The sequence below is a fragment of the Chenopodium album genome, chromosome 1 (assembly GCF_948465745.1).
Source record: "Chenopodium album chromosome 1, dcCheAlbu1.1, whole genome shotgun sequence".
Taxonomy (NCBI): domain Eukaryota; kingdom Viridiplantae; phylum Streptophyta; class Magnoliopsida; order Caryophyllales; family Amaranthaceae; genus Chenopodium; species Chenopodium album.
This window is the reverse complement of record NC_137834.1, coordinates 87,927,203-87,953,342: the sequence shown is the minus strand read 5'-3', so window position 1 is coordinate 87,953,342 and position 26,140 is coordinate 87,927,203. Positions and strand designations below refer to the sequence as shown.

The window sequence follows — 26,140 nt, the reverse complement described above, 5'->3', positions numbered from 1 at the left end:
AGTGGACTACAATAGGTTTTAACAGTGGCAAAGCCATAAGAATATATGATGCATGAAACGTCGACCAATAACCATTTAAATATATTGTTTAGATGCTTGTTAAAAAAAAAGACTTCAGTACTAAACTATAGAGGCTAATACTGACATTGTGAAACTTTTATAAAACAATAATACTCCATATCAATTACATATCAACAACTCCATTTTCAAATTCCTATTTCACCATAACTTACACTGTCACACGTCGAACATCCATATAATACAATACTCCGTACTAAACTCTATAAAGAAATACTTTTCTCTCGACCCTTTCTCTCTTTAACCCCCATTCTTATCTTCCACCGCCTCCACAACCCTTCGATTTCTCAGCCCTTGCTCGCCGGCGATTGGAGCGCTCCGCCTAGCCGTCGCCGGCGAGCCTAGCCCTGCCATCTCTTTCACTTTTTGCTTTAATTTTCTGTTCTAGTTTTTAATTTACGTTTTTTTGGTCAGTTGGTGTAGAATCAGGGGTCCTCTTCGGTCGTGGTTGCGTGTGAGTGGTTCACCGTCGAGTGTTTTCCGGCTTGCTTCTACAAATCAAGAACCAAAGGCTAGCTTTAACGCCACCGTCGAAAGGAATTCCGTTAATTAGTTTCCGACGGTAAAGGTGAAGTTAAGGTTAGGGTTTCCTCGCGTATCCAAGGTTTGGTTCAGTGAGGGGTTCTTGTGTTGCCGTGGACGGGTGTTCGCGGTGTTGTGTGGGGTTGCTGCCGTTGAGGTTTTCAAGGCCTTCTCCTCTGTTCTTTCACCAGTTTGTATGCTTGTTTCTTTTAGTTGTTATTAGCTTTGCTTTAGTTTAGTTATGATGTTTTTGTATAAGTTCTGTGTTTTGTTGCTTGGGTTGTTGTTGCTTAATAATTCTCTTTCTCTGCTTAGTCTTGAGTTAGAGTATCATAGACTAGTTCAAGTTTTGGAAGTTATCGAAGTGTTGTCGTGGTCTTTGGAGCCTTGTTGGTGGGTTATGAGGGTTGTAAGATTTAGTAAACCCTTTTACGTTAGGTGGGTGGTCCTACTAGTAGTCTTGTCGGGGTGTGTTTGTGTTCCCCTAGTACTTGAATTAGTTCCCCAGGGGAGGAAGTTATTTGCGCAGTTGGATAGTTTTCCCTGCATATGGAGTTTGCAGGAGGAGGGTGGTTTTGAGGGAGGAGTTTGGTTTGCAGGTCTTGTTGCTCGTTTGTGGGATGATATTGGCATTCAGTCAGTTGCTATCATCCCATTGTTAGTTTGTGTGATGACAAGGTCAGTCATCGCTGTTAAACAATATCTTGAAGGAGGCTACCCATCTTTAATGCTTGGGTTAAGCAAAGTCCTCCATTTTCTTGCATTCTCCATTGGTAGAACTGCAAGAGGAGAACCGTCATTTGAATGCACGGTTTCTCATAGAGTCACTGAGTTATATGACTCTATAGGTTTGGTTCCCAGACTCTTAGGAGGTAGTTATGTTTTTCATTCCCTAGGAGTGGAATGGTGTCACAGGTACGTTCCTCAACAACAAGGTGCATACTTCGGGTTCTTCCGTCTCTCTACAATTTCCATCACGAGTTCCCTTCGCTTTCAGTGCCAGCTTGGGTTCTCTTCAATGTTAGCAATCTGCGCTTTTGGTCCATCTCGACTGCTTCGGTTCATTTGGCTTCTCTTGGTCCACATTTTGGATGTGGTTCGGTTCTTATGGTTGTCCGGGCTCCGCAGTTATTGGTTTGCTGCAAGACCACTTCAGTGTTTGGTTCTCTTCGATCTTCCAGTAATGGTACTTAGTATGTGTAGGTTGTTAAGTGTTCTTATTTTAGTTAGTATTATGTTGTAATTATGCTTTTCTTTAATAGTATCTTTTGTCAAAAAAAAAAAAAAAACTCTATAAAGAATAAGTCCCGACCATAAAGATCCGGGACTAGCACAAAAGTAAGTGGGACTCTAGGAAATGATTAGATATTCAGATGCCGGGTAGCATTTGAGTTTTTCTAGCATCTCTGCCCCTCTAATAAATTACAGTACTTAATTAATAAACTATGTACCACATCATTTCATCTACTTTGTCTTTTCCTCAACAAATGACCAACACTAGAAAACGACCCACAATAAATTATTGACAAAATTCACAGAAAACACAATACCTGGTACTAACTTAACAATAATCACTACTGTAATCACTCAAAATCTTGTTGACTTTCATTTTTTCTCTCCTCACTCAATCTCCACTTCAATTTCCATTTCAACAATATTATTCCGCCATTGCAGCACCTCGGCTATGGCTGCGTACCGAATTGCGGTTCCGTTTCCGTTAATGTTAGCGGAAGTCGGAGCCGAAACTACCACTCCAACGAATTCCACCATTTCTGGTTCTGCTATGGCGGAAGAATCTGAGTCTACTCCAACTGACGCCGTTATCTTCTTCGGCGTCAGTTTAATTCTAGGGATTGCTTGTCGTCACTTTCTTCGAGGTACTCGAGTTCCTTATACTGTCGCTTTGCTCATCATTGGTATTGGCCTTGGTTCTTTAGGTACGTCTTTCGTATTTTCAATTCATTGTTGTTTTTTTCGATTATTTAGGATGTGATTTTTTTTTCTCGAGATTTTAGGAGTTTTTTAAGTTGAATTATTACTATTCGATTTTCAAATTTTGTTGTTTTGATTAATTAATTGATTTCTATAAGTGGAAATGAATTTCACTGTATGATTATGAGTAGATGATCATATTGATTTGAGTTGAAAGAGATGTAATATTTGATTTGCATAAATAGTATTTGTAATTTTTATTGATTTTTTGAGGGAATTGAACCTTCTCAGGCCTTTTCAACAGCTGGTAGATGCTTAAATCTTCTGATTTATTGTTGAATTTTTTATTTGAATGTTTATGTTTGATCGTGTGAAGTTGAATATTAAAAATTAGAATCGGTTGAAAATTGTTGTTTGACGACTAGGTTGCACGGAAACGGGAAAAAGGATACAAGTACTAGTTATTGCTAATTTTCAAATTGTGAATACTTACACTGGTCAATGACGCTAGAATATCCATGAACAGATATAAGAGTCCATATTGATATAAATATAGTAGTACTCCATATTTGGAGTCCGGCAGTTGATATGCATGTAGTACCACCAGATCAATATGAACTATCAATCTATCTGCGAATCAGCACCGTCTCCGATCAATATGAACTTCCTCTAATTACATTATGTAAGAAGTTGACATTTGCGTATTTTAACCTTTTTTTTGTCCCCCCGGTTTTGGCTCATACTATGTGTCTATTAGTGTTGACACCACAATTGTGTCTGCGTGCATGTGTTTGAAATGTTCATATTTTTAGTGTCTCTCTGACTCACTTTAGTTGTGCTTGAGTGTGTGCTTTACTGAGATGGGAAGATCTACCCCTCTCTCTCTGTGCACGAGTGTGCGTCCACTTTTGTGTGTTTCACTTGGATGTGCAGCTCTATACTTATTGTTGTACTGTTGTAACTTGTAAGTCTTTTAGACCCTTTCTTTTGCTTCAATATGCTGCACTGTCCTCTTTGTATTCTCTTCATAATGTATTCATATGTATGTGTATGAAACTGGGAATCTTTAGTGCAGTGGCCTTATGCTTTTTGTAGATAGTGATGAAGTGATCACAAGTGTTGGTGCTTCAAGCAATTATTTTAGTCCTTTGCCTGCTGTAATTGTGTAACAGAACACATATTTTCATATCAAATGTTGGTTGTTGTGCAGAATATGGTACAAAGCATGGTTTGGGAAGGATTGGGGATGGTATCCGCATTTGTAAGTCCTTCCTATTGTTCATTTTATCATTTTCTCTGGTGGATCTTGAATGTGTATCAAACTATTGAAATTTGATGCTGATGTTATTATGTCACAGGGGAAAATATTGATCCAGAGCTCCTTTTGGCTGTATTTCTCCCTGCCCTTCTGTTTGAAAGTTCCTTTTCAATGGAAATTCACCAAATAAAGGTTCACTTACCTACTTTCCGATATACTATATATTTAATTAGAGATTTCTATATATTTAGAACTTTGCATAAATTGCATTAGTTTTCTTTCTGTTGGTGAAATCTTGTTTTAAATGTTTATGTTAGAACTTAGAAGGGGATTAGTCTTTCATGGTTACTTTCAATTGTATACCCGTCTGAATACCCTTGAATGTTCGATGACAGTCTAATTTTGATGAATTATTGATTGTCTGAATTGCTTTAGTGGGGAGGTGCCATAAATTTTTCTGAGAGAGACGAGCATCTTTGTACATATATTTTCATAATTGATTTTTGTTCTTTTATTGATTTCTTTTCTTATGCCATATGAATCAAGAAACGGCAAATAATGTGCCTGTAGCAAGTTGCAACCATCTTTTTTTTTTTTGTTTACTTTTTATTTCATATATGTTGCTGTTATTAGTGATATAGGCTAGTTCTCGTTTACTAATCAATACGTGTTTTCATAAGGGTTCAATAAAGTTTGCTTTTATTTCTCTCATAAATTTTGTGAAGTTGTTGTATTTAGTCATTTGTTTATGGAAATTCTTGAAGTTTGCGTTCTCCATACTCGTACACTTTCTGTGTAGAGATGTGCAGCTCAAATGATTCTGCTTGCTGGACCAGGTGTTCTGATATCAACCTTTTGTCTTGGAGCAGCACTAAAGGTAAGAAACTGATACTGGGCAGATTATGATTTTTGTTACTCTTGCTAATTTTGACCTCAAGTTGTATGTGTATAAGTAGGTTATAGTTGACAAAGCTGTGTGTCATCCACAATTCAATGCTGCACATTGTGCTGTATGCAACTTTTGTACTTGAATGACCTATGAGCTGCATGTGGTTTGTTGCAGCTTTCATTTCCTTATGACTGGAGCTGGAAGACATCATTGTTGCTCGGTGGACTTCTAAGTGCAACTGATCCTGTAGCTGTTGTAGCTCTCTTGAAAGAACTTGGGGCAAGCAAAAAATTGAGTACTATAATTGAGGGGGAATCCTTGATGAATGATGGGTGTGATCTCACTTCCTTGAATTTGTATTCTTTGTTTCTATTGATAGAATATATGTGCTTTGTTAGAACCATTGTGTGAGATCAATTTAAAGTCAACTATATTTTTTTTTTGGGAAATTCTACATTATAACCCTGAAGATTTCGAAATTCTACACTGTGTCCATGATTTTTGAAAAGTCTACACTATAACCCCAAGGTCCACTTAGTGACTTTGGTGTACCCTTGACACTAAATCTCCGTTATTATGTTCTGTTATTTTTAACGAAGCAACGTATGATTGGCTTACAGAAATAAAAAAAATAATATAAAATAAATAAAATTAAATAATAATAAAAAAAAAAAAAAACAAAACACCAAAACCACCCAGCCCGCTGCCACCATGCCCAGCCTGCTGCCACCACCAGCCCATCCCCATTCCCCCCGGAGCGTCGGCCACCGCCCAGACTCCTTCCCCTCCCCCGATGTCAGTGCTGCCTCGACCACCTCCTCTTACCCCTTCGAACACCACGAAATCCAGCGAATTCTCCCAAATCCCAACCCCCAAATTCCAAACCCTAGCCCTAGCCTTCTGTTAACCTTCGATTTCTAGCAACAGAAGGCTATGGCTAAGAGAGAGAGAGAAAAGGAATAAGAGCAGAACGCTACGGCGGCGGCGGTGGCGGTGAGGAGAGGTGCAGCTCGATGCTTTCCGAGTTTCCGACGATTAGGGAGGCTATTTAAGGTTTTTTCGAGGGGAGGGGGAGGGGTACGCGAGATTTTACGGGAAATGGGGAGGGTGGTCTGGGTAGCGCCGACACCGGGGGAGGGGAAGGGGGTCTGCGCGGCGGTGGCCGGTCAAGGTTGAGGGTAAGGCTGGTTGTCGGTTGCAGAGGGTGGCTGGGGTTGGCGGTTTTGATTTTTTTTTTTTTTTTTTTTCAAGATAACGGAACATACTAACGGATACTTAACGGCAAGGGCACAATAGAGTAACTAAGTGGACCTTGGGGTTATAGTGTAGACTTTTCAAAAATCATGGACACAGTGTAGAATTTCGAAATCTTCAGGGTTATAATGTAGAATTTCCCTTTTTTTTTTAAAAAAAAATAGTGGCTGAATGCTTACGGTGATTACAGATATCGGTAGATTAAAAGAACTTCTTGGTATCCATTTTCAGGACTGCAATTGTGGTTTATCAACTGTTCTTAAAAATGATCCTTGGTCGAACCTTCAATTGGGCATCAATTCTTAAATATTTGGTTCAAGTTACATTTGGAGCGTAAGTTGCATTTTTTTATTTACATCTTTTGCACAGCTTATGATGAAAGATCATTTATTACTATCAATATTTACTTTCTCCGTGACAGTGTGGGATTCGGAATTGCATTTGGAATAGCATCAGTGTTGTGGCTCGGATTTATTTTTAATGACACCGTAATAGAGATTACTTTGACCCTTGCTGTGAGCTATGTTGCCTATTTTACTGTAAGTTGCTATTTCTGAATGGACATTAAATCTTTTATGCTATTTGTTGAGTACCTTTTCTGTAAGTTGATGTTATTTTTTCAATATTTTGGAAATTATCGGTGCACAGTGTTTAGTTTAATTTGCTGATTTTTCTAGGTGATATGGTTAGTTGGACCCAATAAGTTTTATCAGTATATATTTAGAAGGAAAAAATATCATAACGCTCCCTATATAGGCGGGTATTTTTTTATTTATTTTTAATTTATTTAAATTAGCCTAGAGGAAATAAGAATCTAACTTTTGATTTTGTATGGAAACTGCCTTCTAATGTAAGAGGATACCGAATCTTTGTTTCCTGTGAGTTGACCTGAACTCTGGCATTGACCAGTCATGTGCTGGTTATGAGATTTTTTTTTCTCTTCTTTTTTTTACTATCTTATCCCCTTCCGCTTTGATCATCTCTACTTAGTACCCTTCATCACCATGAAGCCATCATGTCTACTATGCAATTGAAAGAATACAAATTATCTGATCCTCCTCACTACCCTCCTTAACCTTTTCTCTCTTGAAAATGGGCACCGTAGATGTCAAGCCATATGTCTCCTCATCCTCCAGTTTAATTCCTTATTGTTTCCAAATTGTAGATTTGTATTTGACATTTTTTTGATATTTAAACATGCTACTCTATTTAAGAAATGATGATACTTAACCAAAAGTTAAATTGGCTGGACTTGCCCTGCATAGATGTTGAGTGTTGGATGGTAATGTGGTATTTGACTGATGTGGTCATCTTGGTAGAGGAATGCCAGAGGCGGTGGAGCTGGGTCAGAGGGGAAGCAAATAAGAACTAAGAGGAGAGGGATAATGAAGAAGATCGAAAAATAAGTAGGATAATGGTCAGCGCTAGAATATTGGTTAACTTGTCAAATCTGATATTTGGTACCATTCTACAACCAAAAACATATGTATTGTAGAGTATAAGGTAGTTACCCTCAGAAGGTACTTATAAAATTTCCTAGTCTTTGTAATTCTACTAGTAGGGGCTCTCAAAACATTAAAGGGTGAAAAACAGTGCCATGGCTGCTATGGTAAAAATTGACCCCCCCCCCCTTTTTTTTCTTTTCAAGTCACCAATTAAATATAATAATAAATCCTGTAATTTCCATATAGATTTTGTTCTGACTCAGGCTAGCATACTTCCCATCATTTAACCATCTGACGTATCCATACATGTTTTGTTATGTGATAGGCTCAAGAGGGAGCTGACGTGTCTGGTGTCTTGACCGTGATGACTTTAGGAATGTAAGTGTAATCTTGATTGAACAGTTTATTTATTTGTTTTGCAGTAAAGAAAATATCTATATTATATCCAATTGATTGGCAGGTTTTATGCAGCAGCTGCTAGGACAGCATTTAAAGGTGAAAGTCAACAGAGTTTGCATCATTTTTGGTATGTATATTACCATCTTATTTTGATAGGAATTTTTGGCGTTTTAGATTAGAGTTTGAAACTTTTTGCGTGGGCTTTATCTAATCTGATATACTATATTCTATATGTGCTACTCTCTGTTTAGCACTCTCACGCGTCTTCATTCTATATCCATTATCTTTCTTTTTCCTTTGATCTATTCTTGGTACTATTATTTATTTTTATTATCATTACTTTTAAATGAGTAGTCTTTGCAATTAATTTTGCCTTTGCGTCGACTTATACTCCCTCGATTCTCGAAAGTTGGACTCTTGTTTCTGGAAGAGTTGATAAAAAGTGAATGGTTGTAAGAAAAAGGTGGATGAAGTAAGAGAAGCTGAGTGGAGAGGTGTAGATAGCGGGTTAAGATAGTAAAAGGGGTTTACCAAAAATGATTTTTTTTTATAAAGTGAGTCACACTTTTGGTAATTTAGAGGGAGTACATATCCTTGTTTTTGAACACTTTCTATATTGGGGTGTTAGAGAATATTGGACCTTGTTTTACTTTTTTTTTTTCATATATTTGGATATCCCTTTTACTACTTACCCCTCTTACCCCACACTATTTACACCTTTCCTCTCACTATCTCTTACTTTATCCACCATTTTCTCTCACCCACCCGCCTTTTACTCCATCAGTCCATCTCTCTAGCTTTATCTATCTTTTTCTCATGTCTACTCACTTTTCTCAAACTCTAGAAATAAGAGTCTACAGTAAGTTAGTCGAACTTTTGAGAATGGTAATTGTATATATATAGTGATTAATTATCTGTTCATCCTTGCTAAGGTCCAGTACTAGTTGCTGATCTGAAAGTTTCTTTTGCTGAAATAAAATATTTATATTCATGTTACTGCTTAATGAAGTGCATACGTTATATGCAGCATGTGCAAATCCTTGTAATGATTATTGTATTTGATATTTTAGAGAGGAATTGTCACTGATGTACTCCTTTTTCTGTGTTGGAGTCATAGGAAAGAATTCTGATAAGTTATTTCATTTTTATACTGTTTTGGTGCTAAACTGAGCATTTTCTTATAATTGAGATCTATGAAATAATTGATTGCCCTTGGGTAACATTGTGGTCCCCAATCCTCAACAAAATAGGGATTAAGAAATTAGGATAAAAGAACAAAATGAGGAAGTTTCCAAAGTAGATCTTCTGATTTTCTTTTTCTCCATTTTAAGGCGAGAATTGGGTTGGGGGAGGGGGGAGGTTTGCAGTTTGAATGCTCCTACAGTTGGATCTTTGTTCACTTTTGTTGATGGTGGACAAGGTTGTCAAAGTTTCTCAAATTAAACTTCATGCGCCAAATGTGAAAGAGTTTAATATGCACATACATAAATCAAGCTCCTATATTTACTAATTCTTAAAAGGAGATTTTTGGTTTTTGTTTTGAAGTAAACATGCTGGTAGATTAAAACGAGTAACAATATTACTTACCAAGTTAGCCATTCGTATACATACATATGGAATCTGTGTGTCGACTTGCCTGGTTGAAGAGATTGCCTATAGTCATTGCCGGACTTCTGATTTCTCTCTCTCTCTCTCTCTCTCTTTAAAAGCCAGAGGCTTTGCTTTCTGCTTGATTGAACTATATGCTTATCCTGCCTTCCGCATTTATCCTAACATATAAGCGTAATGCTTGTCAATGCAGGGAGATGGTGGCATACATAGCCAATACGCTGATCTTTATCTTGAGGTAATTATTTGCATCTTTTGAAAATCTTATGTTTGGTATGCTTAATAGTAAAGAGGATAAGGAATGTTGGGATTGCAACCCAAACTCCATTATAATATTCAGATAAGTATGGAGTACAGGAATCAAGTTTAGATTATTATGAACATGGGTCATGGTTGGTCTTTGTGTGTGATACAAAAATCTGTGACATGGTTTTATTTACTGCAGAATGTGTAAATTTGGTGGATGTTTCATTACCTTTTCTTTTTTAAGTGTTTCATAGTTCACCTATTTACCAGTTGATTGCATTTAAGAAAGTGGGAAAATAATTCTCTAGCTTTATTTGGATATCTAGCATTTGGATCAAGGAAGGTTGTGATTTTTGTTAATCCTAGTTGATCTTGCTTTAGGTAGTATGGAGTCCTATAAATAGGTTTATTGCCATTGGCTTCTATGTGTCTGAATGTCAGTTAAATGCATAAACTAATTATTTGAGCCTTTTCAGGGGGCCCTATTTTGAAAGTGTTCGAATAGTGCTGTGTATTGCTTTACTGTTGTGGAATTCAAGGGTCTTTCCAGAAGTTCTTATGTCTTCTTTATTTCTATGGAACAAATTCATGTTTCATTATAGATATGGTGGCTGTAGTTTTAAAGAGTTACTCAATTGGGGAGATTCAAAGAAATTGGGTTAATATGTAACTTTTGTCTCTGATGTTTTGTTCTATTTTGTTAATTTTTTTTATTTTTTTATTATTTTTTTTACTTGGCATGCTTTTCATCTATTTCGATTTCTTATGGATTTGCAGCGGAGCTGTCATAGCACAAGGTGTTCTTAGCAGTGATAACATTTTTGAAAACCATGGTAATGCTTCAGTATCTAAACTTGTATCAAATTATATGTCAATGGAAGATGTGAACGGGCTGTTCTTCTTGGTCCCTAAACTGTATATAAGAGGCTAATAGATTGGAAATGGTTACAAAGATATTTCTGTGGGTGTGCTGGTAGGGGAATTGAGAAGTGGATTCAGCATCACACATTGGGTCGCCTATCTGATCTGTCTGTTGGTGTGGTCTTGTTTGAACTTGACTTTGATGGTATATTTTAGGAGCTACATCCTTATGGAAGCAGGTCATAAGAATTTTAATCATAATGAAATCGGTGAAATGCATGTAGGTCAATACACACACATTGCTACCCTCTAAGAATTCATTTCCTAGACAACTTGTTCCTTCAATCTATAACTTATGGTAAATATTTGTATATTTTTTCTTTGAGTGTGTGTGTGTGTGTGGCGGGGGAGAGGGGGGGGGGGGGGAAAGAGAATATTGGCCCCCTTTGTTCCATCTATATATCCCCCAAAGGCCACTGTGTTTAATTTTACCTCACTGGCTTATCCTTAACTCATAAGGACTCAATCCCACAGCCTTATAGATCAGAGGCGGGGGCTTACTAAACTGCCCCATCTATGCCTCTCATGACTTGTACAACTCGTAGACAAGATAAGCTTTTTTCAGACTGATTTGTGGGTTGAGACAATTCTGTTTCTGTTAACATTCTGGCTGACAACCTCATTCATTGTATGTCCTAAATATAATTTTAATTGAGGGCCACAAAACTTCTTGGTATTTTCATCATAGGAGTAATTTTAATGAGTAGGGAAGTGGGTGAAGCTATAATTTTGCAGTATACATGGAAAATTATTTCTACCATTGACCTTCTAAAAGAATTTAGAAGAGGAATCTATATGAAGTTTTTCTTGTGACCCTTTTGTCAGCAACTTCAATTTGCAATACATTCTGTTGTAATAAAGCAACATCAATGATAGATATACCTATAAATTTAGTAGAGCTATATCGCGTTTTTCATACAGAAGAGGGGGGAGGGGGGGTTATCATTTCACCTGCTGTTATGTTGGTGCTTATTTCTTTGAACAATCCTACTGTTTCAAATTGGACAAGTGGACTTATTCACAAAGTTGTGGAGCTTCTCCAATATAGCTTGTTTTGATTGATTAATTAATACTCGAGGCCAGAGAACAATGGTTGTATCTTTGGGACAAACAGGGGATTTGATATTTTTCTTGTCTTAGATTTTATTATTCTTCCCTGATACATTGTGGGTTACTTTCATGGGCATTTGCTCATTTGTAAAGGACTGTTCTTTAAAAGTGACAGTTCATTTTCTTCTGTAGGCATATGATCCAAAAAGTTCTTGATGAGTTACTCTTATTGGCATACCAATAAATTGGGTGTCTTTTGCAGTGTTGTGTGCTTGAAGCCAGGTTCCTGTCTGGTTGTATATTTGGGACAGAATGGGATTTGGATTCTGTTTGGCTCAGATTAAATTTTCCGTTACACAGTGCAGGGGAATTTCTTTTTGTGGGTTATTTATTGATATCTGTCTATAATTCTAAAGATTCCTCTATAAATGTGATATTATGTACCTTTAATCCTAATAGGAGAATGTGATACACTGAATTCAGGTTGACATTGTAATAGAAAGTAGTAATATAGACCTAGTGGCCCTAAAATTATGAGACTTGTATGGTTTTACCTTGCAACATATTTCTTCTGTCTACCCTATACCCATTTCTAACGGTTTGTTTCTCTTCAGGTACTGCATGGGGCTATCTGATCCTTCTTTATGTATATGTCCTAGTTGCTCGGGGAGTAGTTGTTGGAGTTTTGTACCCATTTCTATGCTATTTTGGCTATGGTATGGAATGGAAAGAAGCTATGATTTTAGTATGGGCAGGGTTGCGGGGAGCTGTAGCATTGTCTCTTTCATTATCTGTAAAGGTAAGTTAAGCAGCTTTTATGTTTCTGTTCAGTTTGTTATGCTTGATGTCTGCACTCTGCTATTTTCAGGTCTTTTTGTTTGTTGAAGCTGGCTTTTAGATCTGTGTTTGTAAGTCAAATGTTTGATGGTAATTCTGCTTGATGTTTGTTTTAAGTAGCTAATATTTGGCATAGAATAGTCAAAAAATGTGGTGCATTTTGTGCGGAATTAAAAGAATACAGTGCCCACCGGAAACTACTTTACTGTATATTACGGAACCTTGGGTGTTTTGGGTCGCTTAGAAAGTCTTGTTACATCTTTATATTCTGCCACCATGATGCTTCTGATTTTTTTTATATTGTTTTGATTATAGTTGTATTACTTTATATATTTGATTAATTACCTTTATTTTAAAAAATTACTTAAATAATGTAAAAGTAAAGATGTAGATTGAATACCTTTATTGAGATTTTTTTTTTTTTTTGGGTGCTTTATGTTCCCTGTGCTAGCATTGATTGTAAAAAGGTTAACCATAGTGGTGGACTTTATCAATTTCATTACCATCATTTTTATTCTGGATGATGATAATGTAAGGTATTTGCTTAGAGTGCACTGCATATTAATATATTATTGATTTAAAATTCTCATTCTTCCCTCTTCTTTATTTTATCTGTCCTCCTCTACCCTTTTTGTGACTGTCTGTGTGTGTTATCTGTGTGCCTGTGCATGAATTTTGCTCTCCTTTACTGACTGCGAATTAAATATTTATTTATTTGATGTTTCAGCGTTCTAGTGGCGATCCAGCTTATCTCAGTACGCAGACCGGAACACTGGTATGAACCTGATAAACCAAGATGATTTACATATAATGCGATAGAGGATCCTGTGTATTCTATGGAACTAAGATTTATATGTGTACTTAGTCTTCTTAGTGCTTATTGTTTTGATTTGTGGATGCAGTTTGTTTTTTTCACTGGCGGAATTGTATTCTTGACGCTAATCATAAATGGATCAACCACACAATTTGTCTTGCGGTTTTTAGGGATGGACAAGTTATCAAAAGCGAAGGTAATCTTATTTAGTTGATTCGGTGCATCAATTATTAAATGGCTTCCATGTCTGGTAATTCAGAGTGTCAGATAACTGTGAGAAACTCTGCGTGTGGTAGTATGATTCAGTCACATTCTTATTGGTCCAAAAAGTCCTTTACTATAGCCTTATAAATGTTACAATTTATGCATCCATAAGTCATGACTGGTTTCTAATTTTTCTAGGGAGTGGTCCTTTCAGAAGCATGCAATTTAGTTTCTGGTGATTGTTTCCAATTTAACATACTGCTTTTTGCGCCTAGCTATGAAATTTAAGGAGTCTCTGTCTCATAAGATATAAAAAGTTTGACAATCTAATAAAATTTGTAGAAGAATATAGCATTGACTGATTCCAAAAATACTATGGAAGCACATTGATGCTGTTGAGCCTATGAGCAAACCCACATGTAAGTGAAAGTGTTGTCCCACATCGAAAGAGTGTAAAAGTGTTGGGAAGTGTATCCCACATTGAAGAAACAAGAAAGTTGTGTCCAATTTATAAGGCTAAAGGGCTACTCCCCTCATTGCCATATGTTTTTGAAGTGGAATCTCCTTGGTTGTATAAAGTGGACACTTGTGACGGGTGTGGCCCAGGCCTGTTTATCAGATGCCAACTGCAACTGCCTCTAGATAGCTTAGTTTTGCACTTTTCTAGACGATTTCCTGTGATTTAGAGTATATAAGTTGATTTGAATCAATCAAATGTGTATCCTATCTGATGGAAGAATTCGTCTTAATCGAATCATGTCCTCCAGCTAAGAAAGAAGACAAATTAAGCCTCTCAGAATCTGCATAATTGCTATTGAACTATGTGCTAGCTGCTGTGGATTGGCCAAGGCATTCCACTACCTTCAGAACATAATATGAAAATGGAATAATTGGATCCCTTATTCCTCTCTCTTGTCAGTTCTTTGGTTCTTCCACTTACCTTTTCTGAATCCTTTAGCGTATTTTTTTTCTCATTACTTTAAAAGCCACTTATAAAGCAGTAGAATTTATCTTTAACACAATGTCATGTCCATCTTGGAATTCTAGCCTTTTTGATAATCTCTTTTGCTATAGAGTTTATCGTGCTGTTTTGATATATTTTTGGGCGTTTTGATTTAAGTGGGTGAATAAAATGATTCAGGATCCCTTAGTATTGAACATTTTAATCTTCTTGAACCTTTATGTCTGTAGAAGATGTTCAGATACCAAATGTAACTTTATTATGCTACTATTTGTGGCTTCTTGTTCCATATTTATATATCTATTTTTTTCTTTATTTTTTCATCCTAGTATTACTGTTAGTGCTATTATGGTACTTTTCACTTTAATGTTGGTGTTAATTCCATCATTTATAATGTACTAGTATTATTCTTTTTCAAGAGACGCATATTGGAATTTACTAAATACGAAATGGAAAAGAAAGCATTAGAGGCATTTGGGGATCTCGGTGAAGATGAAGAACTGGGACCTGCTGATTGGCCCACTGTCAAACGATATATTAAGAGCTTAAACACCATTAGTGGGGATCGCATCCACCCTCATGATGCTTCTGATACTTCCGACAATGGATTTTTGGATCCAATGAACTTGAAAGATATGCGTGTACGGCTCTTAAATGGTACTTAATGTTTCCAAACTCTTTATCTTTTATGACATGGTTTCTGCCAACTTGTGTTATTTTAGCAATTATGCTGGCCTTCATCTCAAAGTAACTCTTACTAGTTAGAAATTTCATCCTGAAAAAGAAAAGAAATTGTTATTGTGGATTATTAGTATTTGAAAATTGAAATTGATTGTAGCTACTCTACCATTTTTTTTAGTAATAAAGGCGACATTTAGTTTTGAAAATCAACATTCATAACTTGGGATTGTTACTGCTACAAGTGCTAAATTTATTCTCTTATGAAACTAAAAACAAATCAAACTAGTAAATTGAAACCAACAAATGTTCAAACTATTATCTAAGTTGTTGTAATTGTAAGATTACATTCAAACCCAAAAATATGGTTTGAATTTTTGGGGTGTTACATACGGACCAACTAAGGGAGATGAAATTTTTTAATTCTGACACATTTTATTGAACTGAACCTGTACTGAGTGCAGTGGTGCATCTATTGATGTTTGATGTTTCCCTTATCTAATCTGGTATCTAATCTGGAATGAGAATTTGTCACTGTTATTTTTAAGAGGTTCACTTCTCTTGAGAAGATGTGAGGATATAATAAAGACTTGGTTAATTTCCTGAATGAAACTTGACCATTAAGCTGGTTAGCTCTTGACTGACAAAGCATGACTACTTGAGATCCTCCAGGATCTGTGTTATTATGCTGTTTTCTTCATATTGCTTTAAAATATTGCTCCAATGAGCCCTTTCCGTTATTTCTTTGCTGTTAGCCACTTAGCCTAAGTAAATCTGCAGGTTGGCTATGCTTATGCCGTGATGTGCTACATGAACTTTCTTTTATCTTCTGTAATGGTAAATTGGCAATCTTGTACATAACTAAGTAAAATTTCTACTTACTGATGTTAGTCATGTTAGTGAAGTTGGAAGAATTTTCTTTCTGGCAGATGGAGGTACTAATGCAGTGAATTTATTATCAAATTTGAGAGGGTGCTCTTTGGATGATGGTTTGTTTCTTGAATATTGAGTATTTGAGTGTCATTTAGTCACCTGCATGTTGCTCATACAGACTAACACACATCGTGTAGAATCACCAGACGTGCGATGTATACATACATCATGATTTCTGTTATATCTGACTTTGCTACTTGCTTCCTGTTTGGATATCACCATATTTGTGACTAGACTATGACATTTTGCAAAACCAGGTGTTCAATCTGCTTACTGGGTGATGCTTGATGAAGGGAGGATAACACAAAGTACTGCAAATGTATTAATGCAATCAGTTGATGAAGCACTTGATGCGGTGGATCATGAGCCATTATGTGATTGGAAAGGGTTAAAAAATAGTGTTCACTTTCCTAAATACTACAGGCTCCTTCAAGGAGGCATCTATCCAAAAAAGCTGGTTACTTTTTTCACAGTTGAAAGATTAGAATCTGCATGTTACATATGCGCTGCATTTTTACGGGCTCATAGAACTGCTCGTGGCCAGCTGCATGATTTCATTGGTGAGTGTACCTAATAAAAGTATATCTTTTATCTTCTAATCCATTCATAGTTTTCTCTTGTATTATATTTTGCAAGAGCTGTATAGATGCCTTTTCTTTTGCCGTGAGGGGTAGCTGAAGTTTATGGCTCTTGGCTGCATATGATCTTTGTAATTATTTATATTTGATTAATTTTCTGTCCTCCCCAAAGAAAACCATATGTTTTCTATGCCCCCACCCCCCTCCTCTTCCCATCTCACTCCGAACCTGTCATGCAAAACAAGGTAGTATCAGGGATCTTATGGTGAAGTCTTTATGACAGGTCATTATAATGTTACCTTCAGGGAAGTTGAATTTCTTAGGGGAAAACAACTAGACCAACCTAATAAGTAGAAAAGGGCAGATATCCCTATAAATAATGTTGCTAGTTTTCTTCTCTTTTAACATTTTCCTGTTCTCCCATTGTGATATTGATCTATGGAATAAAATTAAGGATATGAAGACTAGCAAACCAGTTGTGGTGATATCACATAATTAGTATATAAAGAATAAATCAACTAGTTATTTAGCCATTTCTGTAGATGAATATGGGTGACATGCAGCTTTTTATGTGATTCCCTAATGATTTTGACCTATGTGGACTCTAAATAATTTATGTTCTTTTGGAGAAAGCACTTGCTGAAATCTATTCTTGAAGTCACAAATCTAGAAAGAGTGCACGTACAAATTTGTCATTCATGTATTGACAGCCTTCATAGATACTCTTTTGTCTAATGGTCCAATTCTGATACAGGTGACAGTGAGATATCTTCTGCAGTCATCACTGAAAGTGAGACAGAAGGAGAGGAAGCAAGAAAATTTTTGGAAGATGTCCGCACTACCTTTCCTGAGGTTATGTTGTGCCCTTTTTTTTGTTATTCATATATTTATTACTGGCTTCACCCTTTTTATTTATTTATTTATTTTTATATTTGTCTACCTCATTCAGTAAATTGACTAAATTATTTTACTACCTCACAGCTGGTATGGTAGAGAGTACCAATCGTCATGATAATTATTTTACATTGAATTTTGCCTGAAAATTCTGTTCGCTGTCCGTCATACTGCAACTCCATCCCTAATCTTGTGTAATTCTTCAGCATCACTAACCATTACTACGTTAGAAGTGGTAATAAATTTTTAAGAAGTAAAAGAGATATTTAGGATCTATATTTTCTGATGGCAAACAAGGGAAAACGCAATTGTAAAAATAGTTTTCCTTTGTTTGTTACATTACATGAAATAACCTAGAGGAAGAGGAAAATGGGAGTGGAAGGGAGAGGATGGATGGGAAGAGAAGAAAGGAATGTCAGGAGTAGGGAGGAATATATGGTGTTCCTTAGAGAATGCTTTCCACTCATGGGAAAACCATTTTCTACCTTGGGAGAAATTGTTTTTAAGCCTTTAATAACCATACAATGGAAAAAGGGAACACCGTTTTCATGGAAAAAAATTCTCTCAAAACAAACAGAGCTTTAGGGGTGGACCAGTGTTACCGTGGACATAAACACGAGACATTTTGTTTGCGAAATTGATAACTCTAAAATGCATTACCATCATCACCTTTTTATTATTTCCTACCAAACTGTTTGTGAAATCTTTTACTCTCTAGCTAGGATAAGGCATTGACAATTGGGTCTGTAAATTTCAGGTTTTACGAGTTGTTAAGACGAGGCAAGTAACATATGCTGTATTGCAACATTTAATTGAATATATTGAGAGTCTAGAGAAGGCAGGAATACTGGAAGAGAAAGAGATGCTTCATCTTCATGATGCTGTTCAGGTATGTTTATACCTCATTGTGTCATTTATAAAAAGATTGCAGCTTCTTTGCCATTGACAAGAACTTCTTTCTTACAGACTGACTTGAAAAGACTTGTACGCAATCCTCCTACTGTTAAGATTCCAAAGATTGGGGAATTAATCAGCATGCATCCTTTCTTAGGAGCCCTTCCGTCAGGTGTTCGTGATCTGCTGGTTGGTTCTACTAAAGAAGAAGTTAAAGTTCGTGGTATGACGCTGTACAAGGAGGGGGGAAAGCCTAATGGGATCTGGCTTATATCAAACGGCGTGGTGAAGGTAATTGAAAAAGTATCTTTTAGATAAGTTTTGGACATTTTATTTAAGAATCTAAAATTGACGGATCTTTTGTCTTTTAGTGGGCCAGCAAGGTTAGGAAGAATAAGCATGCCTTGCATCAAACTTTTACCCATGGAAGTACTTTGGGGCTGTATGAAGTGCTGATCGGAAAGCCTTATCTTTGCGATATGATTACAGATTCTGTTGCAGTTTGCTTCTATATCGAAACTGAGAAGATTCTCGCAGCTCTGGGATCAGATCCTGCAGTGGAGCATTTCTTCTGGAAGGTATCTTAATAGGACATTAGTGTGTGTGTGTGTGTGTGTGTGTGTGTGTGTGAGTTTTTGTTTTTTTTGCTAAGTGGCTATTTCTACATCTGTGTGACTTTAATACATTTTGGTATAATGCTGTAAAGTAAGACAAAGATTGAGATTATCTGGATGAACATTAGATAATTTCATCTGAACCTGAAAGTGTTTTGCTTCAGCTCTTTCAAATCAATCTAATACAAACAGATAACCCATGTAAAACGAATCATGTGGCTGCTTCTCTAGAGTGATAGAGTGCAGAAGCTCAATTTTCTGTATACAAAACAAGCGGAACAAATATATGTCTTATTGTCTGCAAAATATTGCTTTGTAATAGGCTACACTTTTATCAATAAGTTGAGACCAAAAATAAATAAATAAATAAATATTAAAAGACAAAAAAATAAATAAAGAGTATGCTGTGAGTTTTATTCTCTCTTAATTGATCTTCTGTTCTGCTTGCTGGCATGGGTCACTGTATCGATCATAACAGAAGAAATATGTTGACTGGTTATCGCTCATTCCAATGAAAAGTTTGGAGTTCTTTTGGTGGATGAGAGAAGTTGGGATGATATATCTGCTGCGTTATGCCCCCTTGATTTTTTCTGATTGGCACCATTTTATCTGCCCCTGGTAGTTTATGTGCATACTAATGCTAGTGTTGAGTGGCTTTGTGATCTCCCTCTGTCCCTTAATGTTTGCCCCTATTGTCTCTTTAGTCCGTCCCTCTAAGTTTGCTCCATACTACTTTTGGTTGTAGGGGCCTACGCTTTTACTCTCACAAAAACTATATTTGATGATTTAGTCTCAACACTTTTCTCTCTCATCAATTTCTCCCAACTAAAGATTAAAAAAGTGACTTAGCCCAACGGGCAAACAAAAGGAGACGGAGGGGGTAGCTTTTACTTTGAGGGAACATGTAAACATCTTCAATCCAGTCTGAGTATAATAGTGGTTAAGTGGGTCAAATGTCACAATATTTGATTACCCAAATATCCTGATTCTATAAGAAGCTTCTTTGTAAGTCTATCTTGATATGGTTTTAAAAAGTCTATCTTGATGCAATGTTATATATAATTATATAATTGCTTATCAATCTTTCCTATTTGATTGCTATTCAAGACTTGAGAAAGATTCATGGATATACTCCGTAAGTAATTTGTTTAACATTTACTGTATATTCTCTTGTAGATCTTGTAATTAATAGCTAAGAAACTCTCATTGCAAACTCACTGACCCTGCAATTCAACCCATTGCCTCGTGTGGGTCCTGCATATGAAGAATTATTTTAGGGAATTTAGTTGTAAGCTATGTTACTCAGACTCTACTTTGCCTTAATTGCATGTGTTGGATCCTAGGCACTCCAACATGAGTAGGACGCAACAATTCAATTTGTGTCAAAATAATGAATTTTTTTCACAAAATAGCGAAGTTGGACATGTTTACCCAAGCTCGAGTAACATAGATTGTAAGCTACATTATCTTCAGCAATAGATTGGCTGGAAAGAACGAATGATATGTGTAGAGCACTAAAAAGCTATCTGAAGATTTATCTTCTGAAAATTTCTCTAGCATGGCAATTGGCAACTGAAGTATAGGATCACTATATGTAGTTTCTACTTGAATGTTTTCCTTTAGCAAAGTCAAGTTTCTCGGTTTTAGAAAAATTCCAGAGGATCATCGATCTCTTGTAGCAATCTACTTTTTAATGGAATAACTGATTAAAGTTGAGGATCTCTTGTCTTGCTGTATACTAGCCAATGTGGGAGATTAGGATATTCTTTGTACTAGTCTTATGATGACATTCTGGTTACTCATTTCAGGAAAGTGTTATTGTGCTTGCCAAAGTCCTCCTTCCTCGAGTTTTTGAAAATATGTCAATGCAAGATATGAGGAAGCTCACAGCTGAGAGGTCAACATTGAACACCTACCTGAGGGGTGAAACTATTGAAGTCCCATCACATTCTATAGGGTTTTTACTAGAAGGCTTTATAAAAAGCCATTCTCTTGTTGAGGAACTGATTACATCACCTGCAGCTTTATGGCCTGCACAAGGAAATTCGAGCTTCCTCAGCCAAGAGGGTTCTGGTCAGCCATTTTTTTTTAATTTTACCTTTTCTCCTCATTTTAATTACAAAATGCCTAACTTTTGCCTTTGTTTAGGATACAAATCAACCAGCTTTTTACATCAGGGAGCTTCATACTATGTTGAGACTAGAGCTAGAGTCCTTTTGATTGACATGGTTCCAATACAAGCTGATAACACTCTCCTGAGGCGGAAGTCCTCCTTGTTGCTTCATGATCAGTCTTCAAGATCTCTGAATTCTAGGGATCATGCTGGTCTTTTGAGTTGGCCTGAGAATCAATACAAGTCACATCAGCGTCTACCAGACGGCCAAGAAATAGGTGATAGTCAAAACTTATCAGCCAAAGCTATGCGCTTGAGCATCTATGGCAGCACGGTAATTTTCTATCTGTTCTGTTAGATTCCAGCCCAACTATTTTCTTAAGCTGCCTTTAGTCGAAAAAGAAATTTGAGCTTCTTATTCCTAGCCTCTTGTTTGAGCTTTTTACTTCATATCATTTATCTACTATTCTACTGAATTCAAATAATCCACTTCAACTCTCTGAATAGTCCCTAAGTTCAAGCAAAATACTCAAATTGACCCTGTGCCTTGCCTTTGCCGATACATGATAACTGTTAGGTTACAATGTCTTCCCAAATTTGACCATAGTGATAATGATGGAGGGGAAGGTGCGCTCATTTTCTTCCCTTCTCTGTATGATTTGTCTGTACAACAGTGATGCCATATCCTCTTTTTTTTTTTTTTTTTTTCTATGTCAATGTTAACAATTATTTTTTTTTTTCAAAATGGGAATTTTCTTTTATTTTTCCTTTTGTCCTATTGGATCCCTATCAAAGAATTCCCTTCTTACCCTTGTTTGTTGAGGTGTTTTAAGCATTTAAACTTGCTTTGTATATGCTGATAAGTTTGTGGTCGGTTTTACCAAAATTCCCCCTTTCCCCACTGCTGCCACTAAATTTTGTGGGGATGAAATATCACTTTCTAAGTTCCTCATTTGTAAGAGAATCAAGTGTGTGATATCTGCCTGTCTGCATTGCTAAGTAGAGGAGGATGTTCACGTCCTCAAAATCATCGTCATCTACTTTTCTTAATCCATCAATCAAAGAAAGTTCTTTCTTCCCACTTGTCTCCATGTTCATTGTGTCATGCCTTATTACATTCTTTTGGATTATTCGTAATTTGTTCTCTTAACTTCTTAAGTAGTGAACGTCTGTCTTGTCAAATTGTTTTCCCTTATCAAATTCGTTTGGTCACTTGGTTTTGTTTTTCTAGTGGTGACTGGTGAGTATACATGCATGTTTAGATTAAGATTGTATTTAGAGTGCTTGCAAAAAGAGAAGTGTTCAGATTTATATGTTTAATTTGTATGATTCTGAGTGGAGAACTTTGTATGTTGCCTATGGGTACAGTGAAGTTATATATTCCAAAAATAGGGGAGGGGAGGGTGAGTCAGTTGAGGGGAGGGAGTGGGGGAAGGGAATTTTCGGGTTTGGTTTTTGTTTTCCATATGTTTGCTTGTGTTGGTTAGGAAAATTAAGTGAGGTATCTTTTACTGTTAAATTAATAACACGACAAGAAGAAGAGGAGAGGAAAACAAGAATGAAGCTTACATCATCATTAAGGTCATTTGTGAGAAAACATAACCTCATGTTACATCATGTGTCTGCAAAAACAGTTAATTTGAGCATTTTACTAGACCTCAGGGTTGTTGGAAATAAGAAAGCAAAATATTGAAATTTACCGAGGAAATATTACTGCATTCATCTTAAATGAAATTAGAAGAAAGTGCCAACTAATAATTGTGGAGTACTAAGTGCTATAAACATAGGAACCATTTATCCCACTAACAAAATCATGCTAGTAGTTGTTAATGCCACTAACAATGTTGGCTTACTAACTAAAGCTTGAATATAGAAAATAAATCAGAGAGGTCAGTAATTAATTTGACCAAAGCATATTTATTTTTGAAGCATATTTAACAGGGGTTGCCTAGAAATTTTCTTTAGTAGCTATTATGCTTTCATTAACTTCCTCCTGTGTAGTAGTATTGCTATTGAAAAACCTCCCTTTTTTGTCATCTGCCCTAAAAGTTTGCCCTAGCTTTGGTACTGTTTTAATATGCTTCTTAATATCATTCTTTTACCTTTTTTTTTTCATTTATATATATATATGCGCGCGCGCGCACAGTTTTTTTTTTTTTGTTTTTTTTTGTTTTTACATAGCTCTCTTTGATGTTGCATGTGTTATGTTCTTTGAGACAAACTATAAAGCGATTACTTTGATCTTTGCCTTATAAAAGAGGATTATGTACTGATGCCTCGGTTTTTTTATCCTTGACAATTTTATAGGCAAGAGATGTTCCTCTGCGAGGGCTTAGTTTTCAAGGGTATAGCTTGGGTAATCCTTCACATGTCCGTTCATATCCTCAAGTTCCTATCGGCCAGAAACAACGTCCTCTCACTTCAGTAAAATCAGAAGGATCAAATACTGTTAGGAAGAGACTTGGAGAAGATGTTATGAGAGAAGAGCTTCTTCCTCAAACACATAGTAGGCACCCAAGTCGTGTAGTAGATGATTCAAGCTCTGAATCTGGTGGTGAAGATGAAGTTATTGTGAGAATCGATTCACCAAGCAAGCTCTCTTTCCGCCAAGCACCTTGAGAGCTCTTTTGGCATACTCCTCCACATCTTTCCCACCTCTGTATCACACTTATTCCCTTCTTATTTATCCTGTAAAATTTAATCTGTAATTTGCGTTTCCTATGTACATGGGTAAGAGAGTGGTAGTTTTCACTCGGTTACAAACTGTTGGAAGTTTGTAGTCCGGCGAATGTCTGCCACTGTATCCAAGAGAAATTTCGAGAAAGTTACCATTTTTGGCTTGTAAGTTTGTATGTATCTAAACTGTATAACCCGTGTTATATACAATAACAGTAAATAATTACAAATTTACAATAATGTCATAGGCAGGACGTAATACATTTCATGTATCTGCTTCCTCCCCCTTTTATGGAATTGGAGGTTTTTTGAGAGATGAGTCCAATCTTGAAGCCAAGACTTGTATTAGTATTTAGTACTTTGTAATTCTTTTCTTTGGTGTGCCACATTATTGTGGTTGCTGACCTATTTCTACGACTACGAGTATATGTTTCTGGTTCTTCAACAATCTCTCACTCTTGAATAGAGTTTTATTCCCTTAAGAAAGCGAAATTTTGCTGGTTTACATCCCTGCATACAAGTAGTGTCGAGGATAAATTTCCTTTGATTCAACATAATCCCTCTCTTTATTCCTTGAAATGTCAAGACAGGAAATCTCATCTCTCCTAGCACTTTCATAGTGAATGCTTCATCTGGCTCACTTGTCATCTCTCCTAGCACTTTCACCTGTCAACTACTACCTCCTTCTCTGTTTTATGTCAAATCGTTGCATATAACCTGTAACGGAGGTAGTATGATATCTCATCAACATACACATGAACTATTGTTTGTTCTCCATTTTTCCTTTTTGAAAACAAGGAATAATCATGTGGTGACACTAAAAATATTGGGAAATTCTACATTATAACCCGCTACTTTTTGAAATTCTACGCTGTGCCCCTACTTTTTGAAACTTCTACACTGTAACCCCAAGGTATAGTAAGTAACTTTGTTGTACCCTTGATGCTAAATCACCGTTAATATAGTTCCGTTAGACATAAAAATTTTATTTAATTAAATAAATAAATAAATGAAGTATATAAAAAAAAATAAAAAAAAAAATCAAAACACCAAAACCACCCATGGTCAGCCCGCTGCCACCGCCATCCCACCACCCTTCCCCCGGAGCGTCGACCGCCTAGATTTCTTCCCCTCCCCCGACATTCGCGTTGCCCCAACCACCTCCCCTTTCCCCTTTGAATCACCCACCACGAAATTCAACAAAATCTCTCAAATTCCAACCCCCAAATCCCAAACCCTAACCCTAACTTTCAATTTCCGGCAGTAGGAGGCTAGAGCGGAGAGAGAGAAAATGAACAACAGCGGAAGCTACGGCTGCGGTGAAGGGAGATGGCGGCTCGTTGATTTCCGGCGATTGGAGGTTATTTAAGGTGTTTTTTCGAGGGGGAGGGGTTATTTAAGGTTATTTAAGGTGGTTTTACGGGGAAAGGGGAGGGTCATCGGGGCGGTGCAGTCACCAAGGGAGGGAAAGGGGGTCTGAGCGGCGTCCGACGTTCGAGGGGTTGTGGGTGGTTGGATTGGTGATTTTGGTTTTTTTTTTTAATTTTTTTGGGATAACGGAACTTTATTAATGGACACTTAACGGCAAGGGTACAACAGAGTTACCAATGAGACCTTAAGGTTACAGTGTAGAAGTTTCAAAAACTAGGGGCATAACGTAGAATTTCAAAAAGTAGCGAGTTATAATGTAAAATTTTCCAAAAATATTTCATGGATCGGCTAAAATTCTTGGTACTCCTCGTGGAGCTGTCAGGTGGCACAAAGAATTTCAAGCAGTTCCATGATTTTTTTTTTTTTTACACTTTTTTTTGGGTATAATATGATGTCATGATTATTCTATACTTTTTTTTTTTTTTTTTTTTTTTTAATAGCAAATTCTATACTTTTATTAAAATTTGCACACTAATATACGGATCGGGAGTACATTAGTGATTTCACAAAAAGGTCTTATCAATTCGATATACGGAGTATTATATTATTATATATTCATCTTCAAACACGTTCATTGGTTATCTTCATGATGTTCATTGAGTGGAATGCGCATTATTCATTTAAGTGTTTTATGTATAATATTACGTCATTTTGGAGGGTATGTACGGTGCTCATTGTGCATATTCCTCTGCAAGCCAATTTAGAGATAAATTTAGTTTTTTTAACAAATTGTAAAAATAAATATTAATACTTCGTATTATGTAATGTTTATTAGATAAATTTCAATATATATTAATGGCCAAATTTGTATGTTAGAGACCTTAGAGTAGTAATTATATCAATCAAAATGTTATATTTAGTCTTAAACGGAGTCATATGTTTAATTGTGCACGGTATTCGCATGTCATGTA

General features: G+C 36.4%; 1 protein-coding gene across 2 annotated transcripts; it reads left to right on the top strand.

Moving 5' to 3' along the window:
- Positions 1–2,151: 2,151 nt before the first annotated feature.
- On the top strand, positions 2,152–24,238 carry LOC145561366 (sodium/hydrogen exchanger 8-like). 2 transcript variants are annotated; one of them, XM_081621846.1, is made up of 23 exons: positions 2,152–2,537; positions 3,743–3,793; positions 3,891–3,982; positions 4,590–4,667; positions 4,854–5,011; positions 6,165–6,266; positions 6,355–6,472; positions 7,704–7,756; positions 7,839–7,904; positions 9,579–9,623; positions 10,409–10,464; positions 12,217–12,401; positions 13,167–13,214; positions 13,342–13,449; positions 14,838–15,075; positions 16,287–16,589; positions 17,362–17,459; positions 18,259–18,390; positions 18,468–18,686; positions 18,767–18,973; positions 20,818–21,082; positions 21,158–21,456; positions 23,430–24,238. In XM_081621846.1, exons 1-23 carry the CDS (start codon positions 2,285–2,287, stop codon positions 23,739–23,741), a joined length of 3,486 nt encoding a protein of 1,161 aa, XP_081477972.1. In that variant the 5' UTR covers positions 2,152–2,284; the 3' UTR covers positions 23,742–24,238. The 2 variants fall into 2 exon arrangements, with proteins under 2 accessions (XP_081477972.1, XP_081477973.1); XM_081621847.1 differs by lacking the exon at positions 2,152–2,537 and having other exon boundaries at positions 3,775–3,793; positions 4,627–4,667.
- The last annotated feature ends 1,902 nt before the right edge of the window (positions 24,239–26,140 follow it).